This window comes from Mercenaria mercenaria, chromosome 12 (assembly GCF_021730395.1).
Source record: "Mercenaria mercenaria strain notata chromosome 12, MADL_Memer_1, whole genome shotgun sequence".
Taxonomy (NCBI): Eukaryota; Metazoa; Mollusca; class Bivalvia; order Venerida; family Veneridae; genus Mercenaria; species Mercenaria mercenaria.
In genome coordinates this window covers 76,319,393-76,336,997 of record NC_069372.1, presented here as the reverse complement: position 1 = coordinate 76,336,997, position 17,605 = coordinate 76,319,393, and the positions used below count along the sequence as shown (strand labels likewise).

At 36.4% G+C, this 17,605-nt stretch overlaps 1 protein-coding gene across 2 annotated transcripts in view; it reads right to left on the bottom strand.

The window, feature by feature from the left end:
- Nucleotides 1–17,605, bottom strand: part of LOC123533952 (myotubularin-related protein 4-like) — a 58,018-nt gene that overhangs the window by 21,440 nt on the left and 18,973 nt on the right. For both annotated transcript variants that reach the window (XM_045315945.2, XM_045315946.2), the window contains 2 exons: nucleotides 13,130–13,311; nucleotides 6,461–6,557 (listed from right to left, as the gene is read on the bottom strand). In XM_045315945.2, coding sequence (XP_045171880.1) covers nucleotides 6,461–6,557; nucleotides 13,130–13,311 — 279 coding nt within the window. The remainder of the gene's footprint in view (nucleotides 1–6,460; nucleotides 6,558–13,129; nucleotides 13,312–17,605) is intronic.

Sequence of the window (17,605 nt, the reverse complement as noted above, 5' to 3'; positions counted from 1 at the left end):
CAAGTCAAATGTTTTAACAATGCACCTTGCAGCACGGTGCATGTCAACTGTTTATGACACTGTACCTTGCATCATGAGGCAAGTCAAATGTTTTAACAATGCACCTTGCAGCACGGTGCATGTCAACTGTTTATGACACTGTACCTTGCATCATGAGGCAAGTCAAATTTTTTAACAATGCACCTTGCAGCAGGGTGCAGGTCAACTGTTTATGACACTGAACCTTGCATCATGAGGCAAGTCAAATTTTTTAACAATGCACCTTGCAGCACGGTGCAGGTCAACTGTTTATGACACTGTACCTTGCATCATGAGGCAAGTCAAAATTTTTAACAATGCACCTTGCAGCACGGTGCAGGTCAACTGTTTATGACACTGTACTTTGCATCATGAGGCAAGTCAAAACTTTTAACAATGCACCTTGCAGCACGGTGCAGGTCAACTGTTTATGACACTGTACCTTGCATTATGAGGCAAGTCAAAATTTTTAACAATGCACCTTGCAGCATGGTGTAGGTCAACTGTTTATGACACTGTACTTTGCATCATGAGGCAAGTCAAAATTTTTAACAATGCACCTTGCAGCACGGTGTAGTTCAATTTTTTATGTCACTGTGCTTTGTAATACCGTAGAGTTCAAGGAATCATACCACCGTACCTTACTATAGTGTTAAAACATTTATAGTGTTGCACCTTGCTGCATGATGCAGTTCAAACTTTATAGTAGTGCACATTACGATGCTGTTCATACATACGAGGGGCATTTTAAACAAGACCTGTCACAGGAGACAGCGCACTCGACTATTTCGATGCTGGACAGTGAAACGGGGCACATCTGAGGAAGCTGGAGCTGTCACTGGAGGGTTTAAAGACTCCAATGGTGGATGTAGATATTGCAAAATAGCTTGAGTCTGTGTCAAAAATATTAAAAGTTATAGGAGAGATAAAGATAAAGTGTATCAAAACACTAAATAAGTATAATTCTAAGCAAAAAAGAGGCATAATTCATAAAATATTGGTGCAAGAGTTATGCACCTTGTGCCATATGATGTGGGTGATGATGTGGAACAGCTACTTCAAGTTTGAATCAAATCCATTTAGTAATAACTGAGATATAGTGAAAATAAATCAAAACTAGAAAATGCTTTTGTAAAAAAGCGCATGTCTCCCCCAATGCAAAGTCCTATAAGCAAGAAGTCAATAGGGGTCTGGAGCGAAAGTCAAAGAGACACTGATGGTTGGCTGCAATAGGGATCATCTACTTGGCATGTCCAGTCATCCCGCTAAATTTCAACACTCGTGGCCTAGTGGTTCTCAAGTCACTGTTCAGGCTCCTGTGACCCTGACCTTTGATCAAGTGACCTCAAAATAAATAGGGGTCATGTACTCTGCATGTCCAATCATCCTATTAAGTTTCAACATTGTAGGTCAAGTGGTTCTCAAGTTATTTCCAAAAAATGATTTTACATGAACAGGCCACTGTGACCTTGACCTTTAATAGACTGACCCAAAATCAATAGGGGTCATCTACTCTGCATGTTCAATCATCCTATGAAGTTTCAACATTCTGGGTCAAGTGGTTCTCAAGTTACTTGACGGAATGGTTTCAATGTTAGCGCCCCTGTGACCTTGACCTTTATAAGTGACCCCAAAACAATAGGGGTCATTACTCTGCATGACCAATCATCCTATTAAGTTTCAACATTCTGGTCAGTGGTTCTCAAGTTATTGATGGAAATGGTTTTCCATGTTCAGGCCCCTGGGGACCTTGACCTTTAATGAGTGACCCAAAATCATAGGGGTTCATCTACTCTGCATGCCCAATCATCCTATGAAGTTTCAACATTCTGGGTCAAGTGGTTCTCAAGTTACTGACCGAAATGGTTTTCAATGTGCGGGCCCCTGTGACCTTGACCTTTCATAGAGTGACCCAAAATCGTTAGGGGTCATCTACTCTTTATGACCAATCATCCTATATGTTTCAACATTCTGGATCAAGTGGTTCTCAAGTTACTGACCGGAAATGGTTTTCAATGTTCAGGCCCCTGTGACCTTGACCTTTAATGGAGTGACCCCAAAATCAATAGGGGTCATCTACTTTTGCATGTACAATCATCCTATGAAGTTTCAACATTCTGGGTCAAGTGGTTCTCTAGTTATTGATCAGAAATGGTTTTCAATGTTCAGGCCCCTGTGACCTTGACCTTTGACGGAGTGATCCCATAATCAATAAGGGTCATCTACTCTTTATGACCAATCATCCTATCGAAGTTTCAACATTCTGGGTCAGGGGTTCTCTAGTTATTGATTGGAAATGGTTTTCAATGTTCAGGCCCCTGTGACCTTGACCTTTGACAGAGTGACCCCAAAATCAATAAGGGTCATCTACTCTTCATGATCAATCATCCTATGAAGTTTCAACATTCTGGGTCAAGTGGTTCTCTAGTTATTGATCGGAAATGGTTTTCAATGTTCAGGCCCCTGTGACCTTGACCTTTGACGGAGTGACCCCAAAATCAATAGGGGTCATCTACTCTTCATGACCAATCATCTTATGAAGTTTCAACATTCTGGGTCAAGTGGTTCTCTAGTTATTGATCGGAAATGGTTTTCAATGTTCAGGCCCCTGTGACCTTGACCTTTGACAGAGTGACCCCAAAATCAATTGGGGTCATCTACTCTTCATGACCAATCATCCTATTAAGTTTCAACATTCTGGGTCAAGTGGTTCTCTAGTTATTGATCGGAAATGGTTTTCAATGTTCAGGCCCCTGTGACCTTGACCTTTGATGGAGTGACCCCAAAATCAATAGGGGTCATCTACTCTTCATGACCAATCATCCTATGAAGTTTCAACATTCTGGGTCAAGTGGTTCTCTAGTTATTGATCGGAAATGGTTTTCAATGTTCAGGCCCCTGTGACCTTGACCTTTGACGGAGTGACCCCAAAAACAATACGGGTCGTCTACTCCAGCAGCCCTACAACCCTATGAAGTTTGAAGGTTCTAGGTCAAATGGTTCTCCAGTTATTGCTCGGAAATGAAGTGTGACGTACGGACGGACGGACGGACAGAGCAAAAACAATATGTCTCCTGGGGGAGACATAATTACAGAGATAAGGAGAAAAAAGAGAAAGTGTAAAAAAAACTTTAACCAAGGTGGGACGTGGAAGGACGCCGACGTCGACACTGGGTCGAGTAGGATAGCTCTCCATATACTTCGTATAGTCAAGCTAAAAATAATGCAACTGATTATCATGCCACCTTACTCTGCACATCTTCACATTAAAAGCGTACCAGTAAAACGAGAAATCCAAGAAAAAGTGTAATGGCAGCTGAAATTTGAGGTTATACCGGTTTAAAGACTTGATGCAAGCTTGGCCTATCTGTAAAGGAGATTTTTAAGGAATTGTGCGATGTCCATGGGCAGAATGAAGTGTCGTATGCCACAGTCGCGAGGTGGGTTAAGAAGTTTAAAAGCGGCTTTGACTCCATTAATGATGCACCAAAACCTGGATGTCCTTGTAGTGCCATTTCTGACAATATGGTCGAAAAAGTAAGCAATGTGATTAAGTCTGACGCAAGACTAACTGTTCAACAGATAGCTAGTATAATTGGTATCTTAGCCGCAAGTGTTTTCCGCATACTAAAACGTAATTTGAAAATGAGACGCATTACAGCTAGATGGATCCCTCATTTATTGTAGGACAAGCAAAAACGTGTCCGGCCTGAAACTGCCAGAAATCTGCTTAAAATGTTTCCAAAATACCATAGAAAGCAGTTTTCTGACATTATTACTGGAGATGAGACATGGGCACACTTTTCTGAGCTTTGAAATAAGGGCTACCAAAAACTGCCGCTGCCCCTCAATTGTCAAAAGATTAAGTGAAAAGAAAGCAATGTTTGTTATTTTTTTGGTAACCGTGGTCAGATTATGCAAATGGTTGTACCAAATAGAAGATCTGTGACTGTATTATTTTATAAAGAGAAAGTGTTGAAGAAAATTAAACAATGTTTTAAACCACGACCACACACTGGGTATAAGCACCTATCCCTGCGCATAAGTCTACTGTTGTCACCTCGTTTTTGAATAAGGGAAGGGTTCCATTTCTTCCACACGTACCATATTCCACAGACCTAGCCCTGTGTGATTATTTCTTGTTCCCTAGACTGAAACAAGAGGACCATGATGGTCCTGAATCGCTCACCTCTTCCCACATGACCCAGTTTTGAGTATGACGTCGTTTTTTCTATTATTTGACATAGTGACCTAGTTTTTGAGCTCATGTGACCCAGTTTTGAACCTGACCTAGATATTATCAAGATAAAAATTCTGACCAATTTTCATGAAAATCCACTGAAAAATATGGTCTCTAGAGAGGTCACAAGGTTTTTCTATTATTTGACCTATTGACCTAGTTTTCGAAGGTACGTGACCCTGTTTTGAACTTTACCTAGATATCATCAAGGTGAACATTCTCATTTTTTTCATGAAGATCTCATGAAAAATATGGCCTCTAGAGAGGTCACAAGGTTTTTCTATTTTTATACCTACTGGCCTAGTTTTTGACCGCATGTGACCCAGTTTCGAACCTGACCTAGATATCATCAAGGTGAACATTCAGATCAATTTTCATGAAGATCCGTTAAAAATATGGCCTCTAGAGAGGTCAAAAGATTTTAATAAATTTAGACCTACTGTCCTAGTTTTTGACCGCAGTTGACCCAGTTTCGAACTTGACCTAGATATCATCAAGACAAACATTCAGACCAACTTTCATACAGATCCCATGAAAAGTATGGCCTCAAGAGAGGTCACAAGGTTTTTTTATTATTTGACCTACTGACCTAGTTTTTTAAGGCAGGTGACCCAGTTTCGAACTTGACCTAGATATCATCAAGGTGAACATTCTGACCAATTTTTATGGAGATCCATTCACAAGTATGGCCTCTAGAGAGGTCACAAGGTTTTTCTATTTTTAGACCTACTGACCTAGTTTTTGACCGCACATGACCCTGTTTCGAACTTGACCTAGATATCATCAAGATGAACATTCAGACCAATTTTCATACAGATCCCATGAAAAATATGGCCTTTAGAGAGGTCACAAGGTTTTTCTATTATTTGACCTACTAACCTAGTTTTTGAAGGCACGTGACCCACTTTCGATCTTGACCTAGATATCATTAAGATGAACATTCAGACCAACTTTCATACAGATCCCATGAAAAATATGGCCTCCAGAGAGGTCACAAGGTTTTTCTATTATTTGACCTACTGACCTAGTTTTTGAAGGCACATGACCCACTTTCGAACCTGACCTAGATATCATCAAGGTGAACATTCTGACCAATTTTCATGAAGATCTCATGAAATATATGGCCTCTACAGAGGTCACAAGGTTTTTCTATTTTTAGATCTACTGACCTAGATTTTGACCGAACGTGACCCAGTTTCGAACTTGACTAGATATCATCAAGATGAACGTTCAGACCAACTTTCATACAGATCCCATGAAAAATATGGCCTTTAGAGAGGTCACAAGGTTTTTCTATTATTTGACCTACTGACCTAGTTTTTGAAGGCACGTGACCCACTTTCGAACTTGACCTAGATATCATCAAGGTGAACGTTCTGACCAATTTTTATGAAGATCTTATGAAATATATGGCCTCTAGAGGGGTCACAAGGTTTTTCTATTTTTAGACCTACTGACCTAGTTTTTGATGGCACGTGACCCAGTTTCGAACTTGACCTAGATATCATCAAGGTGAACATTCTGACCAATTTTCATGAAGATCTTGTGACATATATGGCCTCTAGAGAGGTCACAAGGTTTTTCTATTTTTAGACCTACTGACCTAGTTTTTGATGGCACGTGACCCAGTTTCGAACTTGACCTAGATATCATCAAGATGAACATTCTGACCAACTTTCATAAAGATCCCATGAAAAATGTGACCTCTAGAGTGGTCACAAGCAAAAGTTTACGGATGGATGGACGCACGGACTGACGGACGGACGGACGACGGACACCGCGCGATCACAAAAGCTCACCTTGTCACTTTGTGAAGGTGAGCTAAAAACATTTAGTAGGTAGACATTATAGGTCCCGACATGCCCTGGGATCAGTTGTTTATCAGTGTATGCTGGGCATACCTGAAAATGAGTATGAAATGCCTTTAAAATTGGATTAAACATTTGAAACTTTGTGTACGTAGCCAGGGTGATTACTTTGATGGTATGACGTGTAGATAAATTAAAATCTATCAAACGTGTGCTTTTTATTACCCCAGTTGCATTACTTTTGAAATGCCCCTCGTACGTAGAACTGCATGCTGCAATTCATGCAATTACTGCATTTCAAATTGCTGCATGATGCAGTTCTGACATTTATGCCATTACATCATTAAATACAAACCAACAACAGATCAGGATAAGGGTAATCAATGATACATACCCAAAAACTTTATTAATCTCTGTGTACCTCCACGCTGCCTTCAAGTCAAACTTCATTCTCTCTGCCTCTTTTGTGAAATTATAAACCTTGTAATTTCCTGAAATATACACAAAGCAATTTCATTTAAATGAATTTCTCTAAAAGCAGAAGTTGGTTTAAGAGTTGATTTAATGACGTCTTCAAACATTTTGTACTGAAATGGTTCCAAATAATGTCTGTTGTAAGAATTCATTCCACATCTCAGCACGCTAATAATCTAAAGGTCTCCCTCATGAACAGCCAGGTTTATATAAAACAGAAGTACGAACTTTTAAGTCAGGATAACACTTAAGATCGTATATCAACTTTCTATCTTTTATGGTTGAAGAAGATATATCTATATCCCTCCAAGCAATATTTATGGCACTGGCAAGCACTGGCTAGACTCTTCCACCTTTCACAAGCCAGCTGCTTATCTTCCTTACAGGACTCCCTCAGTGATGTTTGCAGTAAAAGAGGAAAGTTCTGATTACTGACCATAACCACATAGCCACGAAGATCCCCATTAGACCACTATTTTAGCCTAGGCAACTTGTGAGCAACAAAATATTTAGCCAAATAAAACTCAAACAAGAGCACCGCCTTGCGGGTGCTGACGCTCATCTGATTTTTTTTGTGTATTAGAAATATTGTCCTACCCATGATTTTCTAAGTCTAAAAAGGGCCATCATTCTTGCAAAAAGCAGAATAAAGTTATGTTTCTTGATGTACAGTGTCCACTTATGATGGTGAAAAACTATTGCAAGTTTTAAAGCAATAGCTTTGATAGTTTATGAGAAAAGTTGACTTAAACATAATACTCAACCAAGAAAATGATTTTCTAAGTCCAAAAGGGGCAATAATTATTGCAAAAAGCAGGATGGAGCTATGTTGCTTGCTGTACAGGGTCAGCTTATGATGTTGAACAAGTGTTGCAAGTTTCAAAGCAATAGCTTAGATAGTTTAAGAGAAAAAGTTGACCTAAACATAAAACTTTACCAAGAAATCTGATATTTTCTAAGTCCAAAAGGGGCCATAAATCTTGCAAAAAGCAAGATGGAGTTATGTTTCTTGCTGTACAGAGTCAACTTATGATGGTAAACAAGTGTTGCAAGTTTTAAAGCAATAGCTTTGATAGTTTAGGATAAAAGCTGACCTAAACATAAAACTTAACCAAGAAAACTGATTTTCTAAGTCCAAAAGGGGCAATAAATCTTGCAAAAAGCAAGATGGAGTTATGTTTCTTGATGTACAGGGTCTGCTTATGATGGTGAACAAGTATTCCAAGTTTCAAAGCAATAGCTTTGATAGTTTAGGAGAAAAGTTGACCTAAACATAAAACTTAACCAAGAAATCTGATATTTTCTAAGTACAAAAGGGGCCATAAATCTTGCAAAAAGCAAGATGGAGTTATGTTTCTTGCTATACAGGGTAAGCTTATGATGGTGAACAAGTATTCAAAGTTTCAAAGCAATAGCTTTGATAGTTTAGGAGAAAAGCTGACCTAAACATAAAACTTAACCAGGCAACGCCGACGCAGACGCCGACGCCGACAACCGCTCAAGTGATGACAATAACTCATCATTTTTTTTCAAAAAATCAGATGAGCTAAAAATTAAATGCATTGAAAACTTTATCAAAGAGCAAAAGCTGTTAAAACAGAATTAAGTTATGTCATTTAGGCAAGGTAATAGTATGACCTAAACTGAACCTTTCCTTCCATTTCAACACTGGAGGTTTAGCTATAGTGTACTATATCAGTATACAAATGTCTCAGTGGAGTACTAGCCCAATGATGTGGATATGCTAATCACCATTGACTGAGGCCGCTACTAGAGTGGATAGTAAGGTTACTGTGAGGTAATCAGGTCAATACAGGACAAACATATTGTATCTCTTCAAAATTAATTGTTCGCTGTTGTTGTGCCATATATAAAGCTTGCCATATACTATGTCAACAACTGTAAAATCTCAGGCCATTACTCTAAAGTTTTATTAACCACCAATTTTCCATGCAATATAAGATATATGAATACACTCTGGCAAGATGTCAGTCCATTCCGATCAATCTCCTACCAGAGTCAGTACGATCTATTTACATGTAGTAAATTCTTAACATTGTGAAAAAACAGCAACAGAGCATATCACTGCATTTTTTGGTTTGACATAACATTTTTCATAGTCGTTGTCAAAGTTTACAACCACTCCTGTCAAAATGTTTTTATTTAAACCTCAAGGCCTAAAATTTACAATTCGTCAACAATGCTTGACTTACAAATTAACATAATTACAACTTCTGTTTTCAACTAACAGTGATCTAGCTTTATATTAAAAGCTGTTATAAAAAACTGCCTGACAAACTTGAAGGATGAAGTATGCCGTACTACAAATTCTTGTATCATTTTGTCACATTACTGCATACCTAACTCAGTTTTTGAGACTTTTTTCTTCTATCCTGCCATACAATTTTCCCCTTGTCAGCACTGGTTACAGGGAACAGGGAGGACTGACATAACAACAATTCACACTTTTAACACTCAGCTTTATCAAATCTTAATAAAACAAGACAGAAATGTATATATGATTAAGTGAAAACATTTTAGCAAAGTAAACTGGATGGATGTCTTTCTTTTTTACAAGGCAAAAATCTGCATGTCACCCCATGTGTTTTATCTTTATACAGATATTTTGTTTGTGAGGAAATAGAAGGAGTAAGTAAATGATTTAATATATTATACAGAGAAAGATATCCTAAAACTATATTTATAATGACAAGGCCTTTTTTTGTAGTCTTTATTTTTAACAAGCGGATGGTAATGCTAAACAATTCAACAGCCTTGTCAACTGAATGAATGTAAGTGGAAAAAGAATAACAATTTTGTAACAATGCAAAACAGAGTTGTGGAACCTGTACAATACATGTCAGTTTATCACAGTGAACAAGTGTGTGAAGTTTCAATCCATTCCCATTACTGGGTACTGAGATACCAACTTATTGACCTCTAGTGTGTTAACAAGTTTTTTTCTATATTATGACCTAGTGACCTAGTTTTATATTTCAAGTAACCCAGATCTAAACGTTTCCTAGATTTCAGGAGGACGAACATTTTGACAAAGTTTCATAAAGGTTAGGTAGAAAATGCGGCCTCTACAGCACTAACATGGTTTTCCTTTAATTGACTTAGTCTTTGACCCCAGATAACCAACTTATGAATTTATACCAGTTTGAGGGACAAATTCTGACAAAATTTCATTAAGATTGGGCTAATACTGTGACCTCTAGAGTGCCAACAATCAAACTTTGACGACCCAGGATGACGGACGATGATGGAAAAAGGACACAGGGTGATCACAATAGCTCTCCTTGTGAACTTTGCGTTCAATTGAGCAAAAAAACATTTATCTTTAACATTGCATTTCAACCTGAAAATGCCGAAGATAAACAAAACCGGCCATGGTACTGAGCATCCCTTCAAAGTTTGGTTGAAATCCCACTAGTAGTTTAAGAGTAGTCAGGACATACTTTTGTGACAGACAGACAGACCCCAAAGACAGAATCAATATACCTCCCAACATACGGGGACACACAATACAACAGATTGAGTGAGGGCCAAAGGAATTCCATGTTATATATCGAGGCATTGCCAAGGGCTTTATATTACCTATGTCAATCTAAGAGTGTCCAAAGACTACAGGATTGACTGCTAATAATTATTGTTTGTATAGCAATATGATGTCTGTATCAATGGTAACAGTAATAAAGAGATTCTTTCCAAAAAAGTGACAACTGGTTTCCTCAAATAGCAACAGTAACAGACATTATGACCCCTTTGTGGGTGAGACTGTCTTATATAAATTTTGTTTGTATTTCTTGGTCTGCCACAAACTGACAATTTTTCCACAAAAATTTAAAGTGAGAGACACCGTAACCATAGGTTACACACTCCTATAATAATTGAATTTCCATAAATTACTATACTAGTCTGAAGCACCAGCTGGAAACAATTAGTATCATATTATAGCATGCAATAAACTCATAGCTTCAATAAAGTTTGTTTGTTCCAAAATTATTGGAAATTATAATTTCTTCTTCACAAATTAAAATGCAAACCTTCAATTGTTACTGATATTTAAGACAAGATACAAGATAGTATTGCAGATTTTCTGGATGATGTACAATCACTATCCTCTTGTACTTTCATGTTTCCATTTCGTTTAAATTAAATACAATACTCTGAATAAGCTTTTTGCAGAAATGTTTGTCAGAAACCCTGAGAGGTGTCTATCTGGTCCTCTACAGTATATAATTATATTTACAAAAATACTTAAATATTCAAGAATTTTGTGACCTAGTTAGCTTATATATGCCATAAACAGAAAAGTACACAAACATTACGTAAGCAAATACTAGTTCAAATATAATAAAGTAAGTAAACAAATTTATAAATATTAGTCATTTTTCCCCTGGCCATTTTCTAATGTTGATAAGGGCAGTATTATTATCTCACTCAAAATTTTCAACCAGTGCATTTGAGATAAGATTGTCTGATAACCTAAAACATGTTATCTATCCTTGTTTACAATAATATATCATTTATTTCTATTAAGTCAATTTTAATGACAATAATGTTCTGCTAATAACTGAAACAGAAACCAGTATTCAAAGCAAATTCAACTGGTATCATATTGCAGCTGGTGCAAAATACAAGCCGATCTGTTCTATTAGATCACCTTATAAATATTTACTTGTACATTTAAAATATACAGTATCTGATTTCTGCCAACATTGTCTTTTTCTAATTGTCTTCTTCCTGCGAAAAGACCATAAAAATGTCTTCGTTTCTTCTTTTTGCCCGTGCTGTCCCCGAAAGATACTATTTTAGAGCAACAGAACAAAATATCAAATCTGTTTTTTTTTTATTGTTTCAAACAAAACAAAACAATGGAGATGGCAAATCCCAAAATGCTGACTTCATTGTTTCCCCTTTCAGCACGCTTTCACACGACAGTCACTGTCATTGACGATTATTTTAATAATAAAGCAAGGTTACTAAATGTAATTACCTTAGGAACTCAAGTTCAATGCCCCATCTTTACAAGGACTAGTTCACACTTTGCATGTTGACAGAAAATCAGAACTGTGGTTTTGTTCTTTCATGTCTCCCACAACAATAAGAGTGGCTAAATCATAGAATTTGTGTTTTCACAGGCAAAACAACAGACAGAATGAAACGATAACATTGGCAGAAATCAGTCCCCATAAAAAGGAATTCCAGGATACATTCAAACATTAGAAAATAAAAAGGGCAACAGAACCTTTACTCAATCAACAGATAATTAGCAAAGAGAACTGTAATGTCCTTAATTAATCAATTAAAGGCCACTTTGAGAAATAGGTAATGTGGTATCTTAACAAAAAGATTATAGCTTTATTTTACAGGGCACAATATTACAATGTTAATCTGGAATTTTACTCTGTTGTTTCATTACAACATAAAATTGTTTGACTATGTTCCAAAACAAATACAGTCAAAATCATGTCATCCAATACCTACAGACCAAAGAAATTCCTTACAGGACTGCAAGTTACAAAGGTGTTTTCAACAGAAAGAAACCTTTAAACAAGGAAGGTTAAAATCAAGCAGATTATTTGCTGTGTCAGTGTGTTTTTTTCCTTGCACAAATTCTCAAGTCGAAATTTAAGAAGGTAACCCTAAGAATATGCAATGTGCATGTAAACAGCTCTTTGTCAAAATGTCATGAAAATATGATATGATTGTATAAGCTTAAATGTTGCGGCTTGTAAACACTTCAGTCAATTAACCTGTGCAATTATACTGCAATATGTGCACTTTAATACAAACCACAATGTACTAAGAAACATTTAAAGCGAAACATGTGCAATACAATCCAAGGTCAAAACTGTGCAGTTTGATGACTAGATCTACCAAGGCAAAGAATACAATGCAAAGATCAATATTAAAAACTATCAGTCATAATCACAAGTTTCAATAATTCGCTGTATAGCAATTATAAAATGTTCTATGGACCAAATGAACTGAGATAGCATTTTCAAGACTAGACTAACTACTGAATATGTAATTTGTCTTTTATTTTGCATTTTTTTTTGTATTTTCTGCTTTGAAATGGCTCTGACTATCTCCTGTTTTGAGAAGAAACAGGATATATTTATATAAAGCTTCAGGCATTATGTCATGTTCTGAGGAGCAAAGAGACATATCTATATATAGCTTCAGGTGTTACCTCCCGTTCTGTTGAGCAAAGGGACATAAATATGTATAGCTTCGTGTGTTGTCTCCCATTATTTGGAGCAAAGGGACATTATCATAAATAGCCGAGTCTTCTTTTGGTCTTTGGTGCAAAGGGACATAATTATGTATCTATAGTTTCTTCAGTTACCTCTGTTTTTTGGAGCAAAGGGACATAATTATATATAGCTTCAGGTGTCATGTCCAATTTCAATAGGCAAAGTGAAGTAATTGTATTATCTTTAGGTGTCTGAATACAGACTCAGTACAATAAAGTTAGTTACTTCTTCAGTTGTCACAATGGTGGTATGATAACTGCCAACATTATATAAAATCTCAGTATGTGGACACATTTGATAACAAATTCAACATGAAAACTGACCTTGTGGGCAGAGCTGGTAACACCCTAGATCAGGTATACACTGGTCAGTGAGAGCATTGTGATCTACACACCAGGCATGGAACGCAAACGCAAATACATCTTGAATCTTTTGCCGTGGTGAAATCTTGGTCTGTAGACGCTTGTGCCAGTCCTGACATGCTTCATTTGTAGAAAACGCACATCTGAAATACCCAACAAATAATAACTCTATTGTTCACTAGTATTAGTCATTTAGGAAACATACTGGTTGAGCAGGTTAAACATGTTTGTTATTTCATATGAGTGAACTAATAACTTATCTAGAAATGTTAATATTTTATTTACTTACAGACTGTTATAGTAAAGACAAATGTATCAGTCACAATAAATGTGAACTGTTTACATCTGTATGTTCACCGATGTGTTTTCCTAAATGATTTGTACTAACTATTGAATTGTGCTGAGACACTGTAAAGTACATAAATACAGCATATTACATGAGTGTCTTTTCATATTGAATTTATTAAACGAGTTGAATAAAATAATAAAATGCCAGCATTTTATCAATTTTATTAATAAATTCGATATGGAAGGCCACAAATGTAATATCCTTTTTATCACATGTTAGCTTTTCCTGTCTAAACATCCAAAAATCTACATTCTTTAACTATATAATTAAGTCAAATTGACCAACATCTATACTATAAACAACATCAACGCCAAAGCTTTATTACACTAGTGTATTATCATTTTTATGTAATGGCTTTATTACACACCCCCAACGTCAACATGTGATGAAGTTAAAAATTTTGCAATCCTGGATTTCAGCAAAACTTGAAAGAGTGTGGTCTAGTGGATAGTTAGGTATCAGACTTTCATCATAATCAAGCTTTTTTTTATAAATTATCAATACTAGATTTTAGACATTTTTGGAAGTGGAGACTGTAAAACCTATACGTCAAGCCTAAGTTTTCATTTCGACATGGCAAAAGTTTTGTTCGACTTTTAACTTTCAGTGATGCTGTATCAGATATATATGACTATAACAACCAATCAGAGACTGGTTTCAGCAATATCATTTAAATGTAAATCAACATTCTTGACCTTCTTGACCTAAATAGAAAGAAGGAAGTGAATGAAACATGCCTGCTGTCAAACAGGAAGTCCAAATAAAGTGGACAATTGTGCATTTCCTTTTATACATTACACAGACAACTAATACTTGATAAGTCAGAAGTTCTAACAGTACTATGGTTACAAAGTTTTGCAACTGAAAATAAAATTCAAACAAATGTTTAAATGAAATCAATTACCATGAAAAGAAATAAATATAACAAAAGGTCATTTAGATATCTGAATAATCTTAATCTATTCTTAAGATTATGTAATTGATTTCAACCTACAGTATCTTCTGAACATTTTTTTTTACATCACAACAGCAATCTTATAAAAGCCATGTGGCAGATGTAGTCCAATACAATCATGTAGTCACCATGTACTAAATCTGAGAATTATTATTTCTGGTCCCTCGGAAACATGGAGTCAATTCAATGTTCTAATAGAGTTCCTGTTAAGCTGGTGCCAGGACACAAGAGGGATGTTGCAATTTTCATCACCTTTCTTAAGCCTTGCAGCTTCCAATTTTAGGATCAAACTTACAGACAGATTTTATGAATCAACATTTTCTGCATCAATCAAAAATGCAGAACTGCTGTATTGACACATTTATTAGAAGCTTGCAGACATTTACTGTTGTTGCTTCATAGCTGACAATTCATCAAATCTTGGCAAATAATAGTGTGTGGGTGCACCAAGACGTAGTTATTCACTTTGCAAAATGAGGGAACATATAAAACAAAATCCCAAAACAAAAAATCCCGTCAAAATATGAGTTTTAAAATATTCAAAGTTTCCACCATGTATAGACATTCAAACACATTATTATTAAACAAGCAACCAATCAATGTATCCAATATTAATATTAAAGGAATACACTGCAATTAAGCATACATCTAAAGAGACTTGTTCACACTTTTTAAGGGATAAAATATCTTTTTCTCAAAGATCACTGATGTGGGTGCTGATAATGTTACTAATCATACGTTTAACTTAATGAAATTATTATCAAATATGAATTTCACAAGAGACCAAAAGTATTGTGCAGAAAGCAGTAAACCTTTGTAATTCTTTTAAAATAATTCTAAAAATTACAAACATCTTACACTTATTTTCACTCACTTTATTATTTTAATGAGTCGTACTAGCTGTAGTCCAGTAGCTGTTAGATTTTGAAAGATCTTTAAAAAAAAAAACATTTCCTTTAAATAGTCAATTAAACATGTAACAAGGATTGGGGATATTGTGAAATCATTCAAAATAACTTTGTGGGGGACTAATTTTCATGGACTAGTGGCTGAGTCCTAAAAATCAAATTCAAAACAAATACATGGTAATCAAGTTTTCCACTTATGTTATCTTTAACATTTCAATTCAACAAATTCATGTCTCCACAAAATAAAATATTGTTTTTGCCGAAACCACGAAATTTTATTACCACAAAATTAAAACAAGAGCTGTCCAATGACAGAAATGCTCGACTATTCCACAGCCTTATCAAATGAATAAATATAAGTCGAAAAGGGGCATAATTTGGTAAAAATGCAAATCAGAGTTATGGATCCTGTACAATGCATGTCAGATCATCACAGTGGACAAGTGTGCAGGTTCAATCCATTCCTTATTTGTGGGTACTGAGATACCAGCTTATACAAAAACTTCACCAAAAATTACTAAGTTGAAACAGGGGCATAATTTTGTAAAAATGCAAATCAGAGTTACGGATCCTGTACAATGCATGTCAGATCATCACAGTGGACAAGTGTGCAGGTTCAATCCATTCACATTACTGGGTACTGAGATACCAGCTTATACAAAAACTTCATCAAAAATTACTAAGTTGAAAAAGGGGCATAATTTTGTAAACAAGAGCTGTCGGAGGACAGCAACGCTCGACTATTCAACAGCCTTGTCAATTGAATGAATACAAAAGTCGATAAAAGGGGCATAATTTTGTAAAAATGGGAAAAAGGGTTATGGAACCTTCACAGAGCTTATCAGCTCATAAAGTGAACAAGTGTGTGAAGTTTCAATCCTTTCCCATAAGTGGATACTGAAATACCAGCTTACATACAAGAACTTAACCAAAAACTGCTAAGTCGAAAAAGGGGCATAATTCTGAAAAAAATGCAAAGTAGAGTTAAGGGACCTACACAGTGCATGTCAGATCATGACAGTGAACAAGTGTGTGAAGTTTCAATCCATTCCCATTAGTGGGTACTGAGATACCAGCTTACATACAAAACCTTAACCAAGAATTTCTAAGTCGAAAAAGGGGCATAATTTTGACAAAAATGCAAAGCAGAGTTATGGGACCTACACAGGACACGTCAGATCATGACAGTGAACAAGTGTGTGAAGTTTCAATCCATTCCCATTAGTGGGTACTGAGATACCAGCTTACATACAAAACCTTAACCAAGAATTTCTAAGTCGAAAAGGGGACATAATTTTGTAAAAAAGCAAAATAGAGTTATGGAACCTGTCCAATGTAGGTCAGTTTATCACAGTGAATAAGTGTGTGAAGTTTCAATCCATTCCCACACGTGGTTACTGAGATACCAGCTTACATACAAAACCTTAACCAAGAATTTCTAAGTTGATTTTGTTTGTTTGTTTTGGGTTTAACGCCGTTTTTCAACAGTATTTCAGTCATATAACGGCGGGCAGTTAACCTAACCAGTGTTCCTGGATTCTGTACCAGTACAAACCTGTTGTCCGCAAGTAACTGCCAACTTCCCCACATGAATTATCAGAGGTGGAGGACTAATGATTTCAGACACAATGTCGTTTATCAAATAGTCACGGAGAACATACGCCCCGCCCGAGGATCGAACTCGCGACCCCGCGATCCGTAGACCAACGCTCTTACCTACTGAGCTAAGCGGGCGGGCTTCTAAGTTGAAAAGGGGGCATAATTTTGTAAAAAAGCAAAATAGAGTTATGGAACCTGTGCAATGTAGGTCAGTATATCATAGTGAATAAGTGTGTGGAGTTTCAATCCATTCCCACAAGTGGTTACTGAGATACCAGCTTACATACAAAACCTTAACCAAATCGGGATGCGGACGCCGACGCATGGGTGAGTCCAATAGCTCTACTATTCTTTGAATAGTCGAGCTAAAAACGCAAAGAAGAGTTATGGAACCTATCCTCAGCATGTCAAACCATCACAGTGAACAATTGTGTGAAGTTTCAATCCATTCCCATCAGTGGGTACTGAGATACCAGCTTACATACAAAAACTTAACCAAAATCGTTCATTCGAAAAAGGGGCATAATTTTGTAAGAAAGAAAGCAAAGTTATGGAACCTATGCAATGTAATGCAGTTCTTCACAGTGAATAAGTGTGTAAAGTTTCAATCCATTCCAACATGTGGT